Source organism: Scyliorhinus torazame, chromosome 3 (genome assembly GCF_047496885.1).
Source record: "Scyliorhinus torazame isolate Kashiwa2021f chromosome 3, sScyTor2.1, whole genome shotgun sequence".
Lineage (NCBI taxonomy): Eukaryota > Metazoa > Chordata > Chondrichthyes > Carcharhiniformes > Scyliorhinidae > Scyliorhinus > Scyliorhinus torazame.
In genome coordinates, this window is record NC_092709.1 from 352987182 (window position 1) to 353012294 (window position 25113).

The 25113-nt window shown below is 43.9% G+C and overlaps 1 protein-coding gene across 3 annotated transcripts in view; it reads left to right on the forward strand.

Moving 5' to 3' along the window:
• The window catches only part of LOC140409341 (heat shock 70 kDa protein 12B-like), a 244519-nt gene that overhangs the window by 61217 nt on the left and 158189 nt on the right, over positions 1–25113 (forward strand). For all 3 annotated transcript variants that reach the window (XM_072497755.1, XM_072497757.1, XM_072497756.1), the window contains 2 exons: positions 7668–7768; positions 8977–9101. In XM_072497755.1, the coding sequence (XP_072353856.1) occupies positions 7668–7768; positions 8977–9101 (226 nt within the window). The remainder of the gene's footprint in view (positions 1–7667; positions 7769–8976; positions 9102–25113) is intronic.

The window sequence follows — 25113 nt, forward strand, 5'->3', positions numbered from 1 at the left end:
AGCAATTGTGCTATCCACAATGCTACCGTGCTGCCCTTGGAAAGGGTGCAGAGGAGATTTACCAAAATTTTGCCTGGTATGGAGGGAAGATCTTATGAGGAAAGGCTGAGGGACTTGAGGCTATTTTCGTTAGAGAGAAGAAGGTTAAGAGGTGACTTAATTGAGGCATACAAGATGATCAGAGGATTGGATAAGGTGGACAGTGAGAGCCTTTTTCCTCGGATGGTGATGTCTTGCATGAGGGGACATAGCTTTAAATTGAGGGGAGATAGATATAAGACAGATGTCAGAGGTAGGTTCTTTACTCAGAGAGTAGTAAGGGCGTGGAATGCCCTGCCTGCAACAGTAGTGGACTCGCCGACACTAAGGGCATTCAAATGGTCATTGGATAGACATATGGACGATGAGGGAATAGTGTAGATGGGCTTTAGAGTGGTTTAGCAGGTCGGCGCAACAGTGTTCTATGTTCTATGTTCTAGTCTTACTTCGGTGGTCAGTAAGATAATGGAAAAGCTCCTGAAGGATAGGATTTATGACCATTTGGAAAGATGCAGCTTAATCCGGGATAGTCAACACGGATTCGTGAAGGGTAAGTCTTGCCTCACAAGTTTGATTGAATTCTTTGAGGAGGTAACTAAGTGTGTAGATGAAGGCAGAGCAGTTGATGTCGTATACATGGATTTTAGTAAGGCTTTTGATAAGGTTTCCCATGGTCGGCTCATGAAGAACGTAAGGAGGTGTGGGATAGAGGGAAATTTGGCCAATTGGATAAGTAACTGGCTATCACATAGAAGGCAGAGGGTGGTGGTGGATGGAAAGTTTTCAGACTGGAGACCAGTTACCAGCGGTGTACCACGGGGATCAGTGCTGGGTCCTCTGCTATTTGTGATTTTTATCAATGACTTGGAGGAGGGGGCTGAAGGTGGGTCAGTAAATTTGCTGATGACACCAAGATTGGTGGAGTCGTGGATGAGGTGGAGAGCTGTTGTAGGCTGCAAAGAGACATTGATAGGATGCAGAGCTGGGCCGAAAAATGGCAGATGGAGTTTAACCCTGATAAGTGCGAGGTGATTCATTTTGGTAGGAAAAATTTGAATGCAGATTACAGGGTCAACGGCAGGGTTCTGAGGAATGTGGAGGAACAGAGAGATCTTGGGGTTCATGTCCACAGATCTCTGAAGGTTGCCACTCAAGTGGATAGAGCCGTGAAGAAGGCCTATAGTGTGTTAGCGTTTATTAACAGGGGGCTTGAGTTTAAGAGCCGCGAGGTTATGCGGCCACTATAGGCCTTGACAAATATATGAATAGGATGGGAATAGAAGGATACGGACCCAGGAAGTGTAGAAGATTGTAGTTTAGTCGGGCAGTATCGTCGGCACGGGCTTGGAGGGCCGAAGGGCCTGTTCCTGTGCTGTACATTTCTTTGTTCTTTGTTTGTTATACATGACCCTGGTGAGACCACATTTGGAGTATTGTGTGCAGTTCTGGTCACCTCACTATAGGAAGGATGTGGAAGCATTGGAAAGGGTGCAGAGGAGATTTACCAGGATGCTGCCTGGTTTGCAGAATAGGTCTTATGAGGAAAGATTGAGGGAGCTAGGGCTTTTCTCTTTGGAGAGGAGGAGGATGAGAGGCGACTTAATAGAGGTTTATAAAATAATGAGGGGGATAGATAGAGTGGACGTTCAGAGACTATTTCCTCGGGTGGATGTAGCTGTTACAATGGGGCATAACTATAAGATTCAGGGTGGGAGTTATAGGAGGGATGTCCGAGGTATGTTCTTTACTCAGAGAGTGGTTAGGGTGTGGAATGGGCTGCCTGCTGTGATAGTGGAGTCGGACACTTTAGGGACTTTCAAGCGGTTATTGGATAGGCACATGGAGCACACCAGAATGACAGGGAGTGGGATAGCTTGATCTTGGTTTGGGACAATGCTCGGCACAACATCGAGGGCCGAAGGGCCTGTTCTGTGCTGTTCTGTTCCATTAAACGGGGTAAGAATGGACCTTCCCCAGATAACCTGGGACCAAAGATTGGCAGGCGAGACTGGAATAGAAGAATGAAGAGTGAGATGGTTCAGACACAGTCAAGGTGTAGCCCCACAAACGGGAAGGGCACGGCAAGCTAATCCAGAGCTCCCAGAAAGACAAAAGAGATAAAAATGAAGCGGAAAGACTGCTCATGACAGAGGTCAGCTGGATATTACAACCAAGGACCAGGCTAAAAATACAAGGGTCAGAGTACAAGAGAAGCAAAGAGAGAGTGTGAAAAGAGACTGGCAGCGAACATGGACGGGAATCGCAAAGTCTTCTGTTGGCATTTGAATAGTAAAAGTGTGGTACGAGGAGGAGTAGGGTCAATGAGGGACCTACAAGGGAATTTACACATGACGGCAGGGAGCATGGCTAAAGTAGTAAATGAATTCACTAGGCCAAGCTAGACAAATAAACAGGGTCTGGTCATCATCATTAGACTCAGCGTTAAGCTGACAAGTAGAGACATTTAGAGGGCTACGGGAGGAAAAAGGAGGGGACTGGGACACACTGAGCAGTACTTCCAATAGACACCACAAATGTAATGGGCTCGATGGCCGCCTGAGGGCTGTATGATTCTATGACTCTATTCCTGGTCTGTCAGACACACTCTCATCAGGGAAGAGGCACAGAATTCCAGGTCACAGCAAGGGAAATTATTCCGGAATCAGTCACTCAGTCCCTCTGTGTAACAGACTCGAGAGGGGCTGAATGGGCCTCCTCCTGTCCCTATGTAACAGACTGGAGAGGGGTTGAATGGTCTCCTCCTGTTCCAGTGTAACAGACTCGAGAGGGGCTGAATGGGCCTCCTCCTGTTCCAGTGTAGCAGGCTCGAGGGGCTGAATGGCCTCCTCCTGTCCCTGTGTAACAGACTGGAGAGGGGTTGAATGGTCTCCTCCTGTTCCTGTGTAACAGACTGGAGAGGGGCTGAATGGTCTCCTCCTGTTCCTGTGTAACAGACTGGAGAGGGGCTGAATGGGCCTCCTCCTGTTCATGTGTAACAGGCTCGAGAGGGGCTGAATGGGGCTCCTCCTGTCCCTATGTAACAGGCTCGAGAGGGGCTGAATGGGCCTCCTCCTGTTCCTGTGTAACAGGCTGGAGAGGGGCTGAATGGGCCTCCTCCTGTTCCTGTGTAACAGGCTGGAGAGGGGCTGAATGGGCCTCCTCCTGTTCCTGTGTAACAGACTGGAGAGGGGCTGAATGACTTCCTCCTGTTCCTGTGTAGCAGGCTCGAGGGGCTGAATGGGGCTCCTCCTGTTCCTGTGTAACAGACTGGAGAGGGGCTGAATGGCCTCCTCCTGTTCCAGTGTTGCAGACTCGAGAGGGGCTGAATGGGCCTCCTCCCGTTCCTGTGTAACAGGCTCGAGAGGGGCTGAATGGGCCTCCTCATGTTCCTGTGTAACAGGCTGGAGAGGGGTTGAATGGTCTCCTCCTGTTCCTGTGTAATAGACTGAAGAGGGGCTGAATGGGCCTCCTCCTGTTCCTGTGTAACAGGCTGGAGAGGGGCTGAATGGCCTCCGCCTGTTCCAGTGTTGCAGACTCGAGAGGGGCTGAATGGGCCTCCTCCTGTTCCTGTGTAACAGGCTGAAGAGGGGCTGAATGGGGCTCCTCCTGTCCCTATGTAACAGACTCGAGAGGGGCTGAATGGCCTCCTCCTGTTCCTGTGTAACAGACTCGAGAGGGGCTGAATGGGTCTCCTCCTGTTCCAGTGTAACAGACTGGAGAGGGGCTGAATGGGTCTCCTCCTGTTCCAGTGTAACAGGCTCGAGAGGGGTTGAATGGTCTCCTCCTGTTCCTGTGTAACAGGCTCGAGAGGGGCTGAATGGGTCTCCTCCTGTTCCAGTGTAACAGACTGGAGAGGGGTTGAATGGTCTCCTCCTGTTCCTGTGTAACAGACTGAAGAGGGGCTGAATGGGGCTCCTCCTGTCCCTATGTAACAGACTCGAGAGGGGCTGAATGGCCTCCTCCTGTTCCTGTGTAACAGACTCGAGAGGGGCTGAATGGGTCTCCTCCTGTTCCAGTGTAACAGACTGGAGAGGGGCTGAATGGGTCTCCTCCTGTTCCAGTGTAACAGACTGGAGAGGGGCTGAATGGGCCTCCTCCTGTTCCAGTGTAACAGACTTGAGGGGCTGAATGGGGCTCCTCCTGTTCCTGTGTAACAGACTGGAGAGGGGCTGAATGGGTCTCCTCCTGTTCCTGTGTAACAGACTGGAGAGGGGCTGAATGGGCCTACTCCTGTTCCTGTGTAACAGACTGGAGAGGGGCTGAATGGGCCTCCTCCTGGGCCTGTGTAACAGACTGGAGAGGGGCTGAATGGCCTCCGCCTGTTCCAGTGTTGCAGACTCGAGAGGGGCTGAATGGGCCTCCTCCTGTTCCTGTGTAACAGGCTGGAGAGGGGCTGAATGGGCCTCCTCCTGTTCCTGTGTAACAGGCTCGAGAGGGGTTGAATGGTCTCCTCCTGTTCCTGTGTAACCGACTGAAGAGGGGCTGAATGGTCTCCTCCTGTTCCTGTGTAACCGACTGAAGAGGGGCTGAATGGGGCTCCTCCTGTCCCTATGTAACAGACTCGAGAGGGGCTGAATGGGCCTCCTCCTGTTCCTGTGTAACAGCCTCGAGAGGGGCTGAATGGGTCTCCCCCTGTTCCAGTGTAACAGACTGGAGAGGGGCTGAATGGCCTCCTCCTGTTCCTGTGTAACAGACTGGAGAGGGGCTGAATGGGTCTCCTCCTGTTCCTGTGTAACAGACTGGAGAGGGGCTGAATGGGCCTACTCCTGTTCCTGTGTAACAGACTGGAGAGGGGCTGAATGGGCCTCCTCCTGGTCCTGTGTAACAGACTGGAGAGGGGCTGAATGGCCTCCGCCTGTTCCAGTGTTGCAGACTCGAGAGGGGCTGAATGGGCCTCCTCCTGTTCCTGTGTAACAGGCTGGAGAGGGGCTGAATGGGCCTCCTCCTGTTCCTGTGTAACAGGCTCGAGAGGGGTTGAATGGTCTCCTCCTGTTCCAGTGTAACAGGCTGGAGAGGGGCTGAATGGGGCTCCTCCTGTCCCTGTGTAACAGACTCGAGAGGGGCTGAATGGGCCTCCTCCTGTTCCTGTGTAACAGGCTCGAGAGGGATGGAATGGTCTCCTCCTGTTCCTGTGTAACAGGCTCGAGAGGGGCTGAATGGGCCTCCTCCTGGTCCTGTGTAACAGACTGGAGAGGGGCTGAATGGGCCTCCTCCTGGTCCTGTGTAACAGACTGGAGAGGGGCTGAATGGCCTCCGCCTGTTCCAGTGTTGCAGACTCGAGAGGGGCTGAATGGGGCTCCTCCTGTTCCTGTGTTACAGACTGGAGAGGGGCTGAATGGGGCTCCTCCTGTCCCTATGTAACAGACTGGAGAGGGGCTGAATGGCCTCCGCCTGTTCCAGTGTTGCAGACTCGAGAGGGGCTGAATGGGCCTCCTCCTGTTCCTGTGTAACAGGCTGGAGAGGGGCTGAATGGGCCTCCTCCTGTTCCTGTGTAACAGGCTCGAGAGGGGTTGAATGGTCTCCTCCTGTTCCTGTGTTACAGACTGGAGAGGGGCTGAATGGGGCTCCTCCTGTCCCTATGTAACAGACTGGAGAGGGGCTGAATGGCCTCCGCCTGTTCCAGTGTTGCAGACTCGAGAGGGGCTGAATGGTCTCCACCTGTTCCTGTGTTACAGACTGGAGAGGGGCTGAATGGGGCTCCTCCTGTCCCTATGTAACAGACTGGAGAGGGGCTGAATGGCCTCCGCCTGTTCCAGTGTTGCAGACTCGAGAGGGGCTGAATGGGCCTCCTCCTGTTCCTGTGTAACAGGCTGGAGAGGGGCTGAATGTGCCTCCTCCTGTTCCTGTGTAACAGGCTCGAGAGGGGTTGAATGGTCTCCTCCTGTTCCTGTGTAACAGACTGAAGAGGGGCTGAATGGGGCTCCTCCTGTCCCGATGTAACAGACTCGAGAGGGGCTGAATGGCCTCCTCCTGTTCCAGTGTTGCAGACTCGAGAGGGGCTGAATGGGGCTCCTCCTGTCCCTATGTAACAGACTCGAGAGGGGCTGAATGGGTCTCCTCCTGTTCCAGTGTAACAGACTGGAGAGGGGCTGAATGGCCTCCTCCTGTTCCAGTGTAACAGGCTCGAGAGGGGTTGAATGGTCTCCACCTGTTCCTGTGTAACAGGCTCGAGAGGGGCTGAATGGGTCTCCTCCTGTTCCAGTGTAACAGACTGGAGAGGGGCTGAATGGCCTCCTCCTGTTCCAGTGTAACAGGCTCGAGAGGGGGTGAATGGTCTCCACCTGTTCCTGTGTAACAGGCTCGAGAGGGGCTGAATGGGGCTTCTCCTGTCCCCATGTAACAGACTGGAGAGGGGCTGAATGGCCTCCTCCTGTTCCAGTGTAACAGACTGGAGAGGGGCTGAATGGGCCTCCTCCTGTTCCAGTGTAGCAGGCTTGAGGGGCTGAATGGGGCTCCTCCTGTTCCTGTGTAACAGACTGGAGAGGGGCTGAATGGGTCTCCTCCTGTTCTTGTGTAACAGACTGGAGAGGGGCTGAATGGGCCTACTCCTGTTCCTGTGTAACAGACTGGAGAGGGGCTGAATGGGCCTCCTCCTGGTCCTGTGTAACAGACTGGAGAGGGGTTGAATGGTCTCCACCTGTTCCTGTGTAACAGGCTCGAGAGGGGCTGAATGGGGCTTCTCCTGTCCCCATGTAACAGACTGGAGAGGGGCTGAATGGCCTCCTCCTGTTCCAGTGTTGCAGACTCGAGAGGGGCTGAATGGCCTCCTCCTGTTCCTGTGTAACAGGCTCGAGAGGGGCTGAATGGGCCTCCTCCTGTTCCTGTGTAACAGGCTGGAGAGGGGTTGAATGGTCTCCTCCTGTTCCTGTGTAACAGACTGAAGAGGGGCTGAATGGGCCTCCTCCTGCTCCTGTGTAACAGGCTGGAGAGGGGCTGAATGGGCCTCCTCCTGTTCCTGTGTAACAGGCTGGACAGGGGCTGAATGGCCTCCGCCTGTTCCAGTGTTGCAGACTCGAGAGGGGCTGAATGGGCCTCCTCCTGTTCCTGTGTAACAGGCTGGAGAGGGGCTGAATGGGCCTCCTCCTGTTCCTGTGTAACAGGCTCGAGAGGGTTTCAATGGTCTCCTCCTGTTCCTGTGTAACAGACTGAAGAAGGGCTGAATGGGGCTCCTCCTGTCCCTATGTAACAGACTGGAGAGGGGCTGAATGGCTTCCTCCTGTTCCTGTGTAACAGGCTCGAGGGGCTGAATGGGGCTTCTCCTGTCCCTATGTAACAGACTGGAGAGGGGCTGAATGGCCTCCTCCTGTTCCAGTGTTGCAGACTTGAGGGGCTGAATGGGCCTCCTCCTGTTCCAGTGTAGCAGGCTTGAGGGGCTGAATGGGCCTCCTCCTGTTCCTGTGTAACAGGCTGGAGAGGGGCTGAATGGGCCTCCTCCTGTTCCTGTGTAACAGGCTGGAGAGGGGCTGAATGGGCCTCCTGTTCCTGTGTAACAGGCTCGAGAGGGGCTGAATGGGCCTCCTGTTCCTGTGTAACAGGCTCGAGAGGGGCTGAATGGACTCCTGGTGTTCCTGCAGAAAAGGTAAATCTCGACTTCTGTGTCTCACACTTGACTTTGTTTTGATCCTTAGATGCTGGAGGTGATAAGCCACCGAGACGTCCTCCTGCTCCAAGCTCTCCGCAGAACCCTGAGAGTTACAGCATTGCTCCCCTCACCCCATCAGTGTCCCCGGTAAGTAACTCACGGCAGTGTCAGCAAAGCCAGTGAGTGGCCCTCCGGATAGATCCCCCACCTCTGACCGTACCAGACTCAATCAGACACAGAAGAGTAACACACCATGACCACTCGCATTGCAATCTGTCAGACTCGGAATCAGCCTGAAATGTTTTATGTAAAGATACAAAATCAATGAAGATTGTGTCTGTCCGAGGAGGATTCTGACGAAATGTTCTCCAGTTCAATCAGTGGAATTAGAGACAGAATCTTGAATAGATTCCTAATAATAATAATCCTTATTAGTGTCACAAGTAGGCTCACATTAACACTGCAATGAAGTTACTGTGAAAATCCCCTCGTCGCCACATTCCGGCGCCTGTTCAGGTACACTGAGGGAGAATTCAGAATGTCCAATTCACCTAACAGCACATCTTTCGGGACTTGTGGGAGGAAACCGGAGCACCCGGAGGAAACCCACCCAGACACGGGGAGAACGTGCAGACTCCGCACAGACAGGGACCCAAGCCGGGAATCGAACCCGGGACCCTGGTGTTGTGAAGCAACGGTGCTAACCACTGTGCTACCGTGCTGCCAATTAGAGCCAGCATTCACCTATATGTCCGAAATATAATTCCCATGTTAAATAATGCACACAGACTGCAGTACCAGACTGGGGGTGAATCCTCCCCTTTCACCCGCTGTGTGAAAGATCAGGAACTATCAGTAAGTTTAGTATCGCTGAATGTGCTGTGGTGAAGGGGGGGGTTTAGCTCACTTGGCTAGACAGCTGGTTTGCGATGCAGAGCGAGGTCAGCAATGCGAGTTCAATTCCCGTACCGGCTGCGGTTATTAATAAAGACCCTGCCTTCTCAACCCCTTGCCATGGGTGTGGTGACCCTCAGGTTAAACCCCCACCAGTCAGCCTGTGAGGGGGAAAGCAGCTTAGGGGCACCTGGGACTACGGCGACTTTGCGTGATGTGATGTAGGTTTTATTTTCTGGTGATGAAGGGGTTTTATTTTCTGGTGATGAAAAACATGTCGCCTGGTCTTATGGTTGTGGGATCCTGCTGTGCGGAAATTGGCCGCTGCGTTTTGTACATTCCCGCAGAGGCTACACTTCAAAGGGTGCTGAATTGGCTGTGAAACATTGCGGGCTGTTCACAGCTGTGGTGTAAATGGATTGTTCCATGGATGTTTCCTGACTGGCTAACTGTTTTCGCAGAGGTCCCTCGGGAGCACACCGCGATATCAGCCCTTCAGTGTTGTGGTCGCTATTGACTTCGGGACCACCGCAAGTGGCTACGCGTTCAGCCTGGTCCAGGATCCCGAGACCATACACATGATGAGGTACTTGGCCAATATTTGTTTGTTGCCTGTTCGATGATGCCAGCATGCACCACCCATCAAGTCCCAAGGTTAGGGACTTGAGGTTCACATCCAGGCACCATTTAAATGCGTTGAGGGTTTCTGTCTCCACTACCCTTTCAAGTGGTGAGTTCCAGACCCCCACATCCATCTGGGTGAAAATATTTTTCCTCGTTTTCCTTCTCCATCCTTCTATCAATCGCTTTAAATCGGTACCTCCTCGTCACTGAACTCTGTGCTGGAGTTAATAGGCTAATAAATGAAAGGACTCTATACGCCTTTTCCACCAGCTGATCGACCTGTGGACATTCGCTCCAAGGTCACTCACTTCCTCCACAACTCTCAGCATCCTCCCATTTATCCTGTGATGCTATGTCTTGTTTGGCCTTCCCAAATACATCACCTCAATGGAATTCAATTTGCCACATTTCTGCCCAGCTGACAAATCCATTGACGTCTTCCTGCAGTTTACAGCTATCCTGCTGAACACCTACTGCTTTTAACCTTTTGTGTAAAAATGTCTCTGTGTGCATGTGTGTAAATATCTGTGTGTGTAAATGCATTTCTATGTATAAATGCCTGTGTGCTTGTGTGTGTAAATCTCCGTAAAAGTGTGTGTGTAAATGCCTGCCTGTGCATGTGTGTAAATGTCTGCGTGTGTAAATGTCTGTGTGTGTAAATGTCTGTGTGTGTAAATGACTGTGTAAATGTCTGTGTGCACATTTGTTTTATGTAAATATGTCTGTATGTAAATGTCTGTGTGTCTAAATGCCTGTATGTCTGTGCGTGTGTAAATGGCTGTGTGTAAACATGTGTGTGAATGAATGAGTGTGCACGTGAGTAATTGTGTGTGTATGTAAAGGCGTGTGAGTATATGTCTGTGAGTATATGTCTGTGAGTGTATGTGTGTGAGTAAATGTGTGTGTGAGTAAATGTGTGTGTGAGTAAATGTGTGTGTGAGTAAATGTGTGTGTGAGTAAATGTGTGTGTGAGTAAATGTGTGTGTGAGTAAATGTGTGTGTGAGTAAATGTGTGTGTGAGTAAATGTGTGTGTGAGTAAATGTGTGTGTGAGTAAACGTGTGTGCGAGTAACTATGCGTGTGCGAATAAATATGTGTGTAACTGAGTGTGTGAGTAAATGTGTGTGTGTGTGTGTGTGAGTAAATGCATGTGTGTGAGTAAATCTATGTGGGCGAGTAAATGTGTGTGTGTGTGAGTAAATGTGTGTGTGTGAGTAACTGTGTGTGTGAGTAAATGTGTGTGTGAGTAAATGTGTGTGTGAGTAAATGTGTGTGTGGGTAAATCTGTGTGTGTGAGTAAATGTGTGTGTGAGTAAATGTGTGTGTGAGTAAATGTGGGTGTGAGTAAATGTGTGTGTGTGAGTAAATGTGTGTGTGAGTAAATGTGTGTGTGGGTAAATCTGTGTGTGAGTAAATGTGTGTGTGGGTAAATGTGTGTGTGAGTAAATATGTGTGTGTGACTAAATATGTGTGTGTGAGTAAATCTGTGTGTGAGTAAATGTGTGTATGAGTAAATGTGTGTGTGAGTAAATGTGTGTGAGTAAATGTGTGTGTGTGAGTAAATGTGTGTGTGAGTAAATCTGTGTGTGTGAGTAAATCTGTGTGTGTGAGTAAATGTGTGTGTGTGAGTAAATGTGTGTGTGAGTAAATCTGTGTGTGAGTAAATGTGTGTGTGTGAGTAAATGTGTGTGTGAGTAAATGTGTGTGTGAGTAAATGTGTGTGTGAGTAAATGTGTGTGTGAGTAAATGTGTGTGTGGGTAAATCTATGTGTGAGTAAATGTGTGTGTGAGTAAATGTGTGTGTGAGTAAATGTGTGTGTGAGTAAATCTGTGTGTGAGTAAATGTGTGTGTGAGTAAATGTGTGTGTGAGTAAATGTGTGTGTGAGTAAATGTGTGTGTGAGTAAATCTGTGTGTGAGTACATCTGTGTGTGAGTAAATGTGTGTGTGAGTAAATGTGTGTGTGAGTAAATGTGTGTGTGAGTAAATGTGTGTGTGAGTAAATGTGTGTGTGTGAGTAAATGTGTGTGTGTGAGTAAATGTGTGTGTGGGTAAATCTGTGTGTGTGAGTAAATGTGTGTGTGTGAGTAAATGTGTGTGTGTGAGTAAATGTGTGTGTGAGTAAATCTGTGTGTGAGTAAATGTGTGTGTGTGAGTAAATGTGTGCGTGAGTAAATGTGTGCGTGAGTAAATGTGTGCGTGAGTAAATGTGTGCGTGAGTAAATGTGTGCGTGAGTAAATGTGTGTGTGAGTAAATGTGTGTGTGGGTAAATCTGTGTGTGAGTAAATGTGTGTGTGTGAGTAAATGTGAGTAAATGTGTGTGTGGGTAAATGTGTGTGTGGGTAAATGTGTGTGTGGGTAAATGTGTGTGTGAGTAAATGTGTGTGTGTGAGTAAATGTGTGTGTGAGTAAATCTGTGTGTGAGTAAATGTGTGTGTGAGTAAATGTGTGTGTGAGTAAATGTGTGTGTGTGAGTAAATGTGTGTGTGAGTAAATGTGTGTGTGAGTAAATCTGTGTGTGAGTAAATGTGTGTGTGTCAGTAAATGTGTGTGTGAGTAAATGTGTGTGTGAGTAAATCTGTGTGTGTGAGTAAATGTGTGTGTGGGTAAATCTGTGTGTGTGAGTAAATCTGTGTGTGAGTAAATGTGTGTCTGTGAGTAAATGTGTGTGTGAGTAAATGTGTGTGTGGGTAAATGTGTGTGTGGGTAAATCTGTGTGTGGGTAAATGTGTGTGTGAGTAAATCTGTGTGTGTGAGTAAATATGGTGTGTGAGTAAATATGGTGTGAGTAAATGTGTGTGTGAGTAAATGTGTGTGAGTAAATGTGTGTGTGAGTAAATGTGTGTGTGAGTAAATCTGTGTGTGTGAGTAAATATGGTGTGTGAGTAAATATGGTGTGAGTAAATGTGTGTGTGAGTAAATGTGTGTGAGTAAATGTGTGTGTGAGTAAATGTGTGTGTGAGTAAATGTGTGTGTGTGAGTAAATGTGTGTGTGTGAGTAAATGTGTGTGTGTGAGTAAATCTGTGTGTGTGAGTAAATGTGTGTGTGAGTAAATGTGTGTGTGTGAGTAAATGTGTGTGTGAGTAAATGTGTGTGTGAGTAAATGTGTGTGTGTGAGTAAATGTGTGTGTGAGTAAATGTGTGTGTGAGTAAATGTGTGTGTGGGTAAATCTATGTGTGAGTAAGTAAATGTGTGTGTGAGTAAATGTGTGTGTGAGTAAATGTGTGTGTGAGTAAATGTGTGTGTGAGTAAATGTGTGTGTGAGTAAATGTGTGTGTGAGTAAATCTGTGTGTGTGAGTAAATGTGTGTGTGGGTAAATCTGTGTGTGTGAGTAAATGTGTGTGTGTGAGTAAATGTGTGTGTGTGAGTAAATGTGTGTGTGAGTAAATCTGTGTGTGAGTAAATGTGTGTGTGTGAGTAAATGTGTGTGTGAGTAAATGTGTGTGTGAGTAAATGTGTGTGTGAGTAAATGTGTGTGTGAGTAAATGTGTGTGTGGGTAAATCTGTGTGTGAGTAAATGTGTGTGTGTGAGTAAATGTGAGTAAATGTGTGTGTGAGTAAATGTGTGTGTGGGTAAATGTGTGTGTGAGTAAATGTGTGTGTGTGAGTAAATGTGTGTGTGAGTAAATGTGTGTGTGAGTAAATGTGTGTGTGAGTAAATCTGTGTGTGAGTATATCTGTGTGTGAGTAAATCTGTGTGTGTGAGTAAATGTGTGTGTGAGTAAATGTGTGTGTGAGTAAATGTGTGTGTGTGAGTAAATGTGTGTGTGAGTAAATGTGTGTGTGAGTAAATCTGTGTGTGTGAGTAAATGTGTGTGTGAGTAAATGTGTGTGTGTGAGTAAATGTGTGTGTGTGAGTAAATGTGTGTGTGAGTAAATCTGTGTGTGAGTAAATGTGTGTGTGGGTAAATCTGTGTGTGAGTAAATGTGTGTGTGTGAGTAAATGTGAGTAAATGTGTGTGTGTGAGTAAATGTGTGTGTGGGTAAATCTGTGTGTGAGTAAATGTGTGTGTGAGTAAATGTGTGTGTGTGAGTAAATGTGTGTGTGAGTAAATGTGTGTGTGTGAGTAAATGTGTGTGTGTGAGTAAATGTGTGTGTGAGTAAATGTGTGTGTGAGTAAATGTGTGTGTGAGTAAATGTGTGTGTGAGTAAATGTGTGTTTGGGTAAATCTGTGTGTGAGTCAATGTGTGTGTGTGAGTAAATGTGTGTGTGAGTAAATGTGTGTGTGAGTAAATGTGTGTGTGAGTAAATCTGTGTGTGAGTAAATCTGTGTGTGAGTAAATGTGTGTGTGTGTGAGTAAATGTGTGTGTGAGTAAATGTGTGTGTGAGTAAATATGGTGTGTGAGTAAATGTGTGTGTGAGTAAATGTGTGTGAGTAAATGTGTGTGTGAGTAAATGTGTGTGTGAGTAAATGTGTGTGTGTGAGTAAATGTGTGTGTGTGAGTAAATGTGTGTGTGTGAGTAAATCTGTGTGTGTGAGTAAATGTGTGTGTGAGTAAATGTGTGTGTGTGAGTAAATGTGTGTGTGAGTAAATGTGTGTGTGTGAGTAAATGTGTGTGTGAGTAAATGTGTGTGTGAGTAAATGTGTGTGTGGGTAAATCTATGTGTGAGTAAGTAAATGTGTGTGTGAGTAAATGTGTGTGTGAGTAAATGTGTGTGTGAGTAAATGTGTGTGTGAGTAAATGTGTGTGTGAGTAAATCTGTGTGTGTGAGTAAATGTGTGTGTGGGTAAATCTGTGTGTGTGAGTAAATGTGTGTGTGTGAGTAAATGTGTGTGTGTGAGTAAATGTGTGTGTGAGTAAATCTGTGTGTGAGTAAATGTGTGTGTGTGAGTAAATGTGTGTGTGAGTAAATGTGTGTGTGTGTAAATGTGTGTGTGAGTAAATGTGTGTGTGAGTAAATGTGTGTGTGAGTAAATGTGTGTGTGGGTAAATCTGTGTGTGAGTAAATGTGTGTGTGTGAGTAAATGTGAGTAAATGTGTGTGTGAGTAAATGTGTGTGTGGGTAAATGTGCGTGTGAGTAAATGTGTGTGTGAGTAAATGTGTGTGTGTGAGTAAATGTGTGTGTGAGTAAATGTGTGTGTGAGTAAATCTGTGTGTGAGTATATCTGTGTGTGAGTAAATCTGTGTGTGAGTAAATGTGTGTGTGAGTAAATGTGTGTGTGTGAGTAAATGTGTGTGTGAGTAAATGTGTGTGTGAGTAAATCTGTGTGTGTGAGTAAATGTGTGTGTGAGTAAATGTGTGTGTGAGTAAATGTGTGTGTGAGTAAATCTGTGTGTGAGTAAATGTGTGTGTGGGTAAATGTGTGTGTGTGAGTAAATGTGAGTAAATGTGTGTGTGTGAGTAAATGTGTGTGTGGGTAAATCTGTGTGTGAGTAAATGTGTGTGTGAGTAAATGTGTGTGTGTGAGTAAATGTGTGTGTGAGTAAATGTGTGTGTGTGAGTAAATGTGTGTGTGTGAGTAAATGTGTGTGTGTGAGTAAATGTGTGTGTGAGTAAATGTGTGTGTGTGAGTAAATGTGTGTGTGAGTAAATGTGTGTGTGAGTAAATGTGTGTTTGGGTAAATCTGTGTGTGAGTCAATGTGTGTGTGTGAGTAAATGTGTGTGTGAGTAAATGTGTGTGTGAGTAAATGTGTGTGTGAGTAAATCTGTGTGTGAGTAAATCTGTGTGTGAGTAAATGTGTGTGTGTGTGAGTAAATGTGTGTGTGAGTAAATGTGTGTGTGAGTAAATGTGTGTGTGAGTAAATCTGTGTGTGAGTAAATGTGTGTGTGAGTAAATCTGTGTGTGAGTAAATGTGTGTGTGAGTAAATGTGTGTGTGAGTAAATGTGTGTGTGTGAGTAAATGTGTGTGTGAGTAAATGTGTGTGTGGGTAAATCTATGTGTGAGTAAATGTGTGTGTGAGTAAATCTGTGTGTGAGTAAATCTGTGTGTGAGTAAATGTGTGTGTGAGTAAATCTGTGTGTGAGTAAATGTGTGTGTGAGTAAATGTGTGTGTGAGTAAATGTGTGTGTGTGAGTAAATGTGTGTGTGGGTAAATCTGTGTGTGTGAGTAAATGTGTGTGTGTGAGTAAATGTGTGTGTGTGAGTAAATGTGTGTGTGAGTAAATCCGTGTGTGAGTAAATGTGTGTGTGTGAGTAAATGTGTGTGTGAGTAAATGTGTGTGTGAGTAAATGTGTGTGTGAGTAAATGTGTGTGTGAGTAAATGTGTGTGTGGGTAAATCTGTGTGTGAGTAAATGTGTGTGTGTGAGTAAATGTGAGTAAATGTGTGTGTGAGTAAATGTGTGTGTGGGTAAATGTGTGTGTGAGTAAATGTGTGTGTGAGTAAATCTGTGTGTGAGTAAATCTGTGTGTGAGTAAATGTGTGTGTGAGTAAATGTGTGTGTGTGAGTAAATGTGTGTGTGTGAGTAAATGTGTGTGTGAGTGTATCTGTGTGTGAGTAAATCTGTGTGTGTGAGTAAATGTGTGTGTGTGAGTAAATGTGTGTGTGAGTAAATGTGTGTGTGAGTAAATCTGTGTGTGAGTAAATGTGTGTGTGTGAGTAAATGTGTGTGTGAGTAAATGTGTGTGTGTGAGTAAATGTGTGTGAGTAAATCTGTGTGTGTGAGTAAATCTGTGTGTGTGAGTAAATGTGTGTGTGTGAGTAAATGTGTGTGTGTGAGTAAATCTGTGTGTGAGTGTATCTGTGTGTGAGTAAATCTGTGTGTGTGAGTAAATGTGTGTGTGTGAGTAAATGTGTGTGTGAGTAAATGTGTGTGTGAGTAAATGTGTGTGTGTGAGTAAATGTGTGTGTGTGAGTAAATGTGTGTGTGAGTAAATGTGTGTGTGTGAGTAAATGTGTGTGTGTGAGTAAATGTGTGTGTGAGTAAATGTGTGTGTGAGTAAATCTGTGTGTGAGTAAATGTGTGTGTGGGTAAATCTGTGTGTGAGTAAATGTGTGTGTGTGAGTAAATGTGTGTGTGAGTAAATCTGTGTGTGAGTAAATCTGTGTGTGAGTAAATCTGTGTGTGTGAGTAAATGTGTGTGTGTGAGTAAATGTGTGTGTGAGTAAATGTGTGTGTGAGTAAATGTGTGTGTGAGTAAATGTGTGTGTGAGTAAATCTGTGTGTGAGTAAATGTGTGTGTGGGTAAATGTGTGTGTGTGAGTAAATGTGTGTGTGTGAGTAAATGTGAGTAAATGTGTGTGTGTGAGTAAATGTGTGTGTGGGTAAATCTGTGTGTGAGTAAATGTGTGTGTGAGTAAATGTGTGTGTGAGTAAATGTGTGTGTGTGAGTAAATGTGTGTGTGTGAGTAAATGTGTGTGTGAGTAAATGTGTGTGTGTGAGTAAATGTGTGTGTGAGTAAATGTGTGTGTGAGTAAATGTGTGTGTGAGTAAATCTGTGTGTGAGTAAATGTGTGTGTGGGTAAATCTGTGTGTGAGTAAATGTGTGTGTGTGAGTAAATGTGTGTGTGTGAGTAAATCTGTGTGTGAGTAAATCTGTGTGTGAGTAAATCTGTGTGTGAGTAAATCTGTGTGTGTGAGTAAATGTGTGTGTGTGAGTAAATGTGTGTGTGAGTAAATGTGTGTGTGAGTAAATGTGTGTGTGGGTAAATCTGTGTGTGAGTAAATGTGTGTGTGTGAGTAAATGTGTGTGTGTGAGTAAATGTGAGTAAATGTGTGTGTGTGAGTAAATGTGTGTGTGGGTAAATCTGTGTGTGAGTAAATGTGTGTGTGAGTAAATGTGTGTGTGTGAGTAAATGTGTGTGTGAGTAAATGTGTGTGTGAGTAAATGTGTGTTTGGGTAAATCTGTGTGTGAGTAAATGTGTGTGTGTGAGTAAATGTGTGTGTGAGTAAATGTGTGTGTGAGTAAATCTGTGTGTGAGTAAATCTGTGTGTGAGTAAATGTGTGTGTGTATGAGTAAATGTGTGTGTGAGTAAATGTGTGTGTGAGTAAATGTGTGTGTGAGTAAATCTGTGTGTGAGTAAATGTGTGTGTGTGAGTAAATGTGTGTGTGTGAGTAAATGTGTGTGTGGGTAAATCTATGTGTGAGTAAATGTGTGTGTGAGTAAATGTGTGTGTGGGTAAATCTGTGTGTGAGTAAATCTGTGTGTGAGTAAATGTGTGTGTGAGTAAATCTGTGTGTGAGTAAATGAGTGTGTGAGTAAATGTGTGTGTGAGTAAATGTGTGTGTGTGAGTAAATGTGTGTGTGGGTAAATCTGTGTGTGTGAGTAAATTTGTGTGTGTGAGTAAATGTGTGTGTGTGAGTAAATGTGTGTGTGAGTAAATCCGTGTGTGAGTAAATGTGTGTGTGTGAGTAAATGTGTGTGAGTAAATGTGTGTGTGGGTAAATGTGTGTGTGAGTAAATGTGTGTGTGAGTAAATGTGTGTGTGGGTAAATCTGTGTGTGAGTAAATGTGTGTGTGTGAGTAAATGTGAGTAAATGTGTGTGTGAGTAAATGTGTGTGGGGGTAAATGTGTGTGTGAGTAAATGTCTGTGTGAGTAACAGTGTGTGTGTGAGTAAATCTGTGTGTGAGTTAATCTGTGTGTGAGTAAATCTGTGTGTGAGTAAATCTGTGTGTGAGTAAATGTGTGTGTGTGAGTAAATGTGTGTGTGTGAGTAAATGTGTGTGTGTGAGTAAATCTGTGTGTGAGTGTATCTGTGTGTGAGTAAATCTGTGTGTGTGAGTAAATCTGTGTGTGTGAGTAAATGTGTGTGTGTGAGTAAATGTGTGTGTGAGTGTGTGTGTGTGAGTAAATGTGTGTGTGTGAGTAAATCTGTGTGTGTGAGTAAATCTGTGTGTGTGAGTAAATGTGTGTGTGTGAGTAAATCTGTGTGTGAGTAAATCTGTGTGTGTGAGTAAATCTGTGTGTGTGAGTAAATGTGTGTGTGAGTAAATGTGTGTGTGAGTAAATGTGTGTGTGTGAGTAAATGTGTGTGTGAGTAAATCTGTGTGTGTGAGTAAATCTGTGTGTGTGAGTAAAAGTGTGTGTGTGAGTAAATGTGTGTGTGAGTAAATCTGTGTGTGAGTAAATCTGTGTGTGGGTAAATCTGTGTGTGAGTAAATGTGTGTGTGAGTAAATGTGAGTAAATGTGTGTGTGTGAGTAATTGTATGTGTGGGTAAATCTGTGTGTGAGTAAATGTGTGTGTGAGTAAATGTGTGTGTGTGAGTAAATGTGTGTGTGAGTAAATGTGTGTGTGTGAGTAAATGTGTGTGTGTGAGTAAATGTGTGTGTGTGAGTAAATGTGTGTGTGAGTAAATGTGTGTGTGAGTAAATGTGTGTTTGGGTAAATCTGTGTGTGAGTAAATGTGTGTGTGTGAGTAAATGTGTGTGTGAGTAAATCTGTGTGTGAGTAAATCTGTGTGTGAGTAAATGTGTGTGTGTGAGTAAATGTGTGTGTGTGAGTAAATGTGTGTGTGAGTAAATGTGAGTAAATGTGTGTGTGTGAGTAAATGTGTGTGTGAGTAAATGTGTGTGTGAGTAAATGTGAGTAAATGTGAGTAAATGTGTGTCTGTGAGTAAATGTGTGTGTGTGAGTAAATGTGTGTGTGTGAGTAAATGTGTGTGTGTGAGTAAGTGTGTGTGTGAGTAAATGTGTGTGTGTGAGTAAATGTGTGTGTGAGTAAATGTGTGTGTGAGTAAATGTGTGTGTGTGAGTAAATGTGTGTGTGAGTAAATGTGTGTGTGAGTAAATGTGTGTGTGTGAGTAAATGTGAGTAAATGTGTGTGTGTGAGTAAATGTGTGTGTGGGTAAATCTGTGTGTGAGTAAATGTGTGTGTGTGAGTAAATGTGAGTAAATGTGTGTGTGTGAGTAAATGTGTGTGTGTGAGTAAATGTGTGTGTGTGAGTAAATGTGAGTAAATGTGTGTGTGTGAGTAAATGTGTGTGTGAGTAAATGTGTGTGTGAGTAAATGTGTGTGTGTGAGTAAATGTGTGTGTGTGAGTAAATCTGTGTGTGAGTAAATCTGTGTGTGAGTAAATGTGTGTGTGAGTAAATGTGTGTGTGAGTAAACGTGTGTGTGAGTAAACGTGTGTGTGAGTAAATGTGTGTGTGTGAGTTAATGTGTGTGTGTGGGTAAATGTGTGTGTGAGTAAATCTGTGTGTGTGAGTAAATGTGTGTGTGAGTAAATCTGTGTGAGTAAATGTGTGTGTGTGAGTAAATGTGTGTGTGAGTAAATGTGTGTGAGTAAATGTGTGTGTGTGATTAAATGTGTGTGTGTGATTAAATGTGTGTGTGTGAGTAAATCTGTGTGTGTGAGTAAATCTGTGTGTGAGTAAATCTGTGTGTGAGTAAATGTGTTTGTGTGAGTAAACGTGTGTGTGAGTAAATGTGTGTGTGAGTAAATGTGTGTGTGTGAGTCAATGTGTGTGTGAGTAAATGTGTGTGTGTGAGTAAATGTGTGTGTGAGTAAATGTGTGTGTGGGTAAATCTGTGTGTGAGTAAATGTGTGTGTGTGAGTAAATGTGAGTAAATGTGTGTGTGTGAGTAAATGTGTGTGTGGGTAAATCTGTGTGTGAGTAAATGTGTGTGTGTGAGTAAATGTGAGTAAATGTGTGTGTGTGAGTAAATGTGTGTGTGGGTAAATCTGTGTGTGAGTAAATGTGTGTGTGTGAGTAAATGTGTGTGTGTGAGTAAATGTGTGTGTGTGAGTAAATGTGTGTGTGAGTAAATGTGTGTGTGTGAGTAAATGTGTGTGTGAGTAAATGTGTGTGTGTGAGTAAATGTGTGTGTGAGTAAATCTGTGTGTGAGTAAATCTGTGTGTGAGTAAATGTGTGTGTGAGTAAATGTGTGTGTGAGTAAATGTGTGTGTGTGAGTAAATGTGTGTGTGAGTAAATGTGTGTGTGAGTAAATCTGTGTGTGAGTAAATGTGTGTGTGTCAGTAAATGTGTGTGTGAGTAAATGTGTGTGTGAGTAAATCTGTGTGTGTGAGTAAATGTGTGTGTGGGTAAATCTGTGTGTGTGAGTAAATCTGTGTGTGAGTAAATGTGTGTCTGTGAGTAAATGTGTGTGTGAGTAAATGTGTGTGTGGGTAAATGTGTGTGTGGGTAAATCTGTGTGTGGGTAAATGTGTGTGTGAGTAAATCTGTGTGTGTGAGTAAATATGGTGTGTGAGTAAATATGGTGTGAGTAAATGTGTGTGTGAGTAAATGTGTGTGAGTAAATGTGTGTGTGAGTAAATGTGTGTGTGAGTAAATCTGTGTGTGTGAGTAAATATGGTGTGTGAGTAAATATGGTGTGAGTAAATGTGTGTGTGAGTAAATGTGTGTGAGTAAATGTGTGTGTGAGTAAATGTGTGTGTGAGTAAATGTGTGTGTGTGAGTAAATGTGTGTGTGTGAGTAAATGTGTGTGTGTGAGTAAATCTGTGTGTGTGAGTAAATGTGTGTGTGAGTAAATGTGTGTGTGTGAGTAAATGTGTGTGTGAGTAAATGTGTGTGTGAGTAAATGTGTGTGTGTGAGTAAATGTGTGTGTGAGTAAATGTGTGTGTGAGTAAATGTGTGTGTGGGTAAATCTATGTGTGAGTAAGTAAATGTGTGTGTGAGTAAATGTGTGTGTGAGTAAATGTGTGTGTGAGTAAATGTGTGTGTGAGTAAATGTGTGTGTGAGTAAATGTGTGTGTGAGTAAATCTGTGTGTGTGAGTAAATGTGTGTGTGGGTAAATCTGTGTGTGTGAGTAAATGTGTGTGTGTGAGTAAATGTGTGTGTGTGAGTAAATGTGTGTGTGAGTAAATCTGTGTGTGAGTAAATGTGTGTGTGTGAGTAAATGTGTGTGTGAGTAAATGTGTGTGTGAGTAAATGTGTGTGTGAGTAAATGTGTGTGTGAGTAAATGTGTGTGTGGGTAAATCTGTGTGTGAGTAAATGTGTGTGTGTGAGTAAATGTGAGTAAATGTGTGTGTGAGTAAATGTGTGTGTGGGTAAATGTGTGTGTGAGTAAATGTGTGTGTGTGAGTAAATGTGTGTGTGAGTAAATGTGTGTGTGAGTAAATGTGTGTGTGAGTAAATCTGTGTGTGACTATATCTGTGTGTGAGTAAATCTGTGTGTGTGAGTAAATGTGTGTGTGAGTAAATGTGTGTGTGAGTAAATGTGTGTGTGTGAGTAAATGTGTGTGTGAGTAAATGTGTGTGTGAGTAAATCTGTGTGTGTGAGTAAATGTGTGTGTGAGTAAATGTGTGTGTGTGAGTAAATGTGTGTGTGTGAGTAAATGTGTGTGTGAGTAAATCTGTGTGTGAGTAAATGTGTGTGTGGGTAAATCTGTGTGTGAGTAAATGTGTGTGTGTGAGTAAATGTGAGTAAATGTGTGTGTGTGAGTAAATGTGTGTGTGGGTAAATCTGTGTGTGAGTAAATGTGTGTGTGAGTAAATGTGTGTGTGTGAGTAAATGTGTGTGTGAGTAAATGTGTGTGTGTGAGTAAATGTGTGTGTGTGAGTAAATGTGTGTGTGAGTAAATGTGTGTGTGAGTAAATGTGTGTGTGAGTAAATGTGTGTGTGAGTAAATGTGTGTTTGGGTAAATCTGTGTGTGAGTCAATGTGTGTGTGTGAGTAAATGTGTGTGTGAGTAAATGTGTGTGTGAGTAAATGTGTGTGTGAGTAAATCTGTGTGTGAGTAAATCTGTGTGTGAGTAAATGTGTGTGTGTGTGAGTAAATGTGTGTGTGAGTAAATGTGTGTGTGAGTAAATATGGTGTGTGAGTAAATGTGTGTGTGAGTAAATGTGTGTGAGTAAATGTGTGTGTGAGTAAATGTGTGTGTGAGTAAATGTGTGTGTGTGAGTAAATGTGTGTGTGTGAGTAAATGTGTGTGTGTGAGTAAATCTGTGTGTGTGAGTAAATGTGTGTGTGAGTAAATGTGTGTGTGTGAGTAAATGTGTGTGTGAGTAAATGTGTGTGTGTGAGTAAATGTGTGTGTGAGTAAATGTGTGTGTGGGTAAATCTATGTGTGTGTGAGTAAATGTGTGTGTGAGTAAATGTGTGTGTGAGTAAATGTGTGTGTGAGTAAATGTGTGTGTGAGTAAATGTGTGTGTGTGAGTAAATGTGTGTGTGGGTAAATCTGTGTGTGTGAGTAAATGTGTGTGTGTGAGTAAATGTGTGTGTGTGAGTAAATGTGTGTGTGAGTAAATCTGTGTGTGAGTAAATGTGTGTGTGTGAGTAAATGTGTGTGTGAGTAAATGTGTGTGTGTGTAAATGTGTGTGTGAGTAAATGTGTGTGTGAGTAAATGTGTGTGTGAGTAAATGTGTGTGTGGGTAAATCTGTGTGTGAGTAAATGTGTGTGTGTGAGTAAATGTGAGTAAATGTGTGTGTGAGTAAATGTGTGTGTGGGTAAATGTGCGTGTGAGTAAATGTGTGTGTGAGTAAATGTGTGTGTGTGAGTAAATGTGTGTGTGAGTAAATGTGTGTGTGAGTAAATCTGTGTGTGAGTATATCTGTGTGTGAGTAAATCTGTGTGTGAGTAAATGTGTGTGTGAGTAAATGTGTGTGTGTGAGTAAATGTGTGTGTGAGTAAATGTGTGTGTGAGTAAATCTGTGTGTGTGAGTAAATGTGTGTGTGAGTAAATGTGTGTGTGAGTAAATGTGTGTGTGTGAGTAAATGTGTGTGTGAGTAAATCTGTGTGTGAGTAAATGTGTGTGTGGGTAAATGTGTGTGTGTGAGTAAATGTGAGTAAATGTGTGTGTGTGAGTAAATGTGTGTGTGGGTAAATCTGTGTGTGAGTAAATGTGTGTGTGAGTAAATGTGTGTGTGTGAGTAAATGTGTGTGTGAGTAAATGTGTGTGTGTGAGTAAATGTGTGTGTGTGAGTAAATGTGTGTGTGTGAGTAAATGTGTGTGTGAGTAAATGTGTGTGTGTGAGTAAATGTGTGTGTGAGTAAATGTGTGTGTGAGTAAATGTGTGTTTGGGTAAATCTGTGTGTGAGTCAATGTGTGTGTGTGAGTAAATGTGTGTGTGAGTAAATGTGTGTGTGAGTAAATCTGTGTGTGAGTAAATCTGTGTGTGAGTAAATGTGTGTGTGTGTGAGTAAATGTGTGTGTGAGTAAATGTGTGTGTGAGTAAATGTGTGTGTGAGTAAATCTGTGTGTGAGTAAATGTGTGTGTGAGTAAATCTGTGTGTGAGTAAATGTGTGTGTGAGTAAATGTGTGTGTGAGTAAATGTGTGTGTGTGAGTAAATGTGTGTGTGAGTAAATGTGTGTGTGGGTAAATCTATGTGTGAGTAAATGTGTGTGTGAGTAAATCTGTGTGTGAGTAAATCTGTGTGTGAGTAAATGTGTGTGTGAGTAAATCTGTGTGTGAGTAAATGTGTGTGTGAGTAAATGTGTGTGTGAGTAAATGTGTGTGTGTGAGTAAATGTGTGTGTGGGTAAATCTGTGTGTGTGAGTAAATGTGTGTGTGTGAGTAAATGTGTGTGTGTGAGTAAATGTGTGTGTGAGTAAATCCGTGTGTGAGTAAATGTGTGTGTGTGAGTAAATGTGTGTGTGAGTAAATGTGTGTGTGGGTAAATGTGTGTGTGAGTAAATGTGTGTGTGAGTAAATGTGTGTGTGAGTAAATGTGTGTGTGGGTAAATCTGTGTGTGAGTAAATGTGTGTGTGTGAGTAAATGTGAGTAAATGTGTGTGTGGGTAAATGTGTGTGTGAGTAAATGTGTGTGTGAGTAAATCTGTGTGTGAGTAAATCTGTGTGTGAGTAAATGTGTGTGTGAGTAAATGTGTGTGTGTGAGTAAATGTGTGTGTGTGAGTAAATGTGTGTGTGAGTGTATCTGTGTGTGAGTAAATCTGTGTGTGTGAGTAAATGTGTGTGTGTGAGTAAATGTGTGTGTGAGTAAATGTGTGTGTGAGTAAATCTGTGTGTGAGTAAATGTGTGTGTGTGAGTAAATGTGTGTGTGAGTAAATGTGTGTGTGTGAGTAAATGTGTGTGAGTAAATCTGTGTGTGTGAGTAAATCTGTGTGTGTGAGTAAATGTGTGTGTGTGAGTAAATGTGTGTGTGTGAGTAAATCTGTGTGTGAGTGTATCTGTGTGTGAGTAAATCTGTGTGTGTGAGTAAATGTGTGTGTGTGAGTAAATGTGTGTGTGAGTAAATGTGTGTGTGAGTAAATGTGTGTGTGAGTAAATGTGTGTGTGTGAGTAAATGTGTGTGTGTGAGTAAATGTGTGTGTGAGTAAATGTGTGTGTGAGTAAATGTGTGTGTGTGAGTAAATGTGTGTGTGTGAGTAAATGTGTGTGTGAGTAAATGTGTGTGTGAGTAAATCTGTGTGTGAGTAAATGTGTGTGTGGGTAAATCTGTGTGTGAGTAAATGTGTGTGTGTGAGTAAATGTGTGTGTGAGTAAATCTGTGTGTGAGTAAATCTGTGTGTGTGAGTAAATGTGTGTGTGTGAGTAAATGTGTGTGTGAGTAAATGTGTGTGTGAGTAAATGTGTGTGTGAGTAAATGTGTGTGTGAGTAAATCTGTGTGTGAGTAAATGTGTGTGTGGGTAAATGTGTGTGTGTGAGTAAATGTGTGTGTGTGAGTAAATGTGAGTAAATGTGTGTGTGTGAGTAAATGTGTGTGTGGGTAAATCTGTGTGTGAGTAAATGTGTGTGTGAGTAAATGTGTGTGTGAGTAAATGTGTGTGTGTGAGTAAATGTGTGTGTGTGAGTAAATGTGTGTGTGAGTAAATGTGTGTGTGTGAGTAAATGTGTGTGTGAGTAAATGTGTGTGTGAGTAAATGTGTGTGTGAGTAAATCTGTGTGTGAGTAAATGTGTGTGTGGGTAAATCTGTGTGTGAGTAAATGTGTGTGTGTGAGTAAATGTGTGTGTGTGAGTAAATCTGTGTGTGAGTAAATCTGTGTGTGAGTAAATCTGTGTGTGAGTAAATCTGTGTGTGTGAGTAAATGTGTGTGTGTGAGTAAATGTGTGTGTGAGTAAATGTGTGTGTGAGTAAATGTGTGTGTGAGTAAATGTGTGTGTGGGTAAATCTGTGTGTGAGTAAATGTGTGT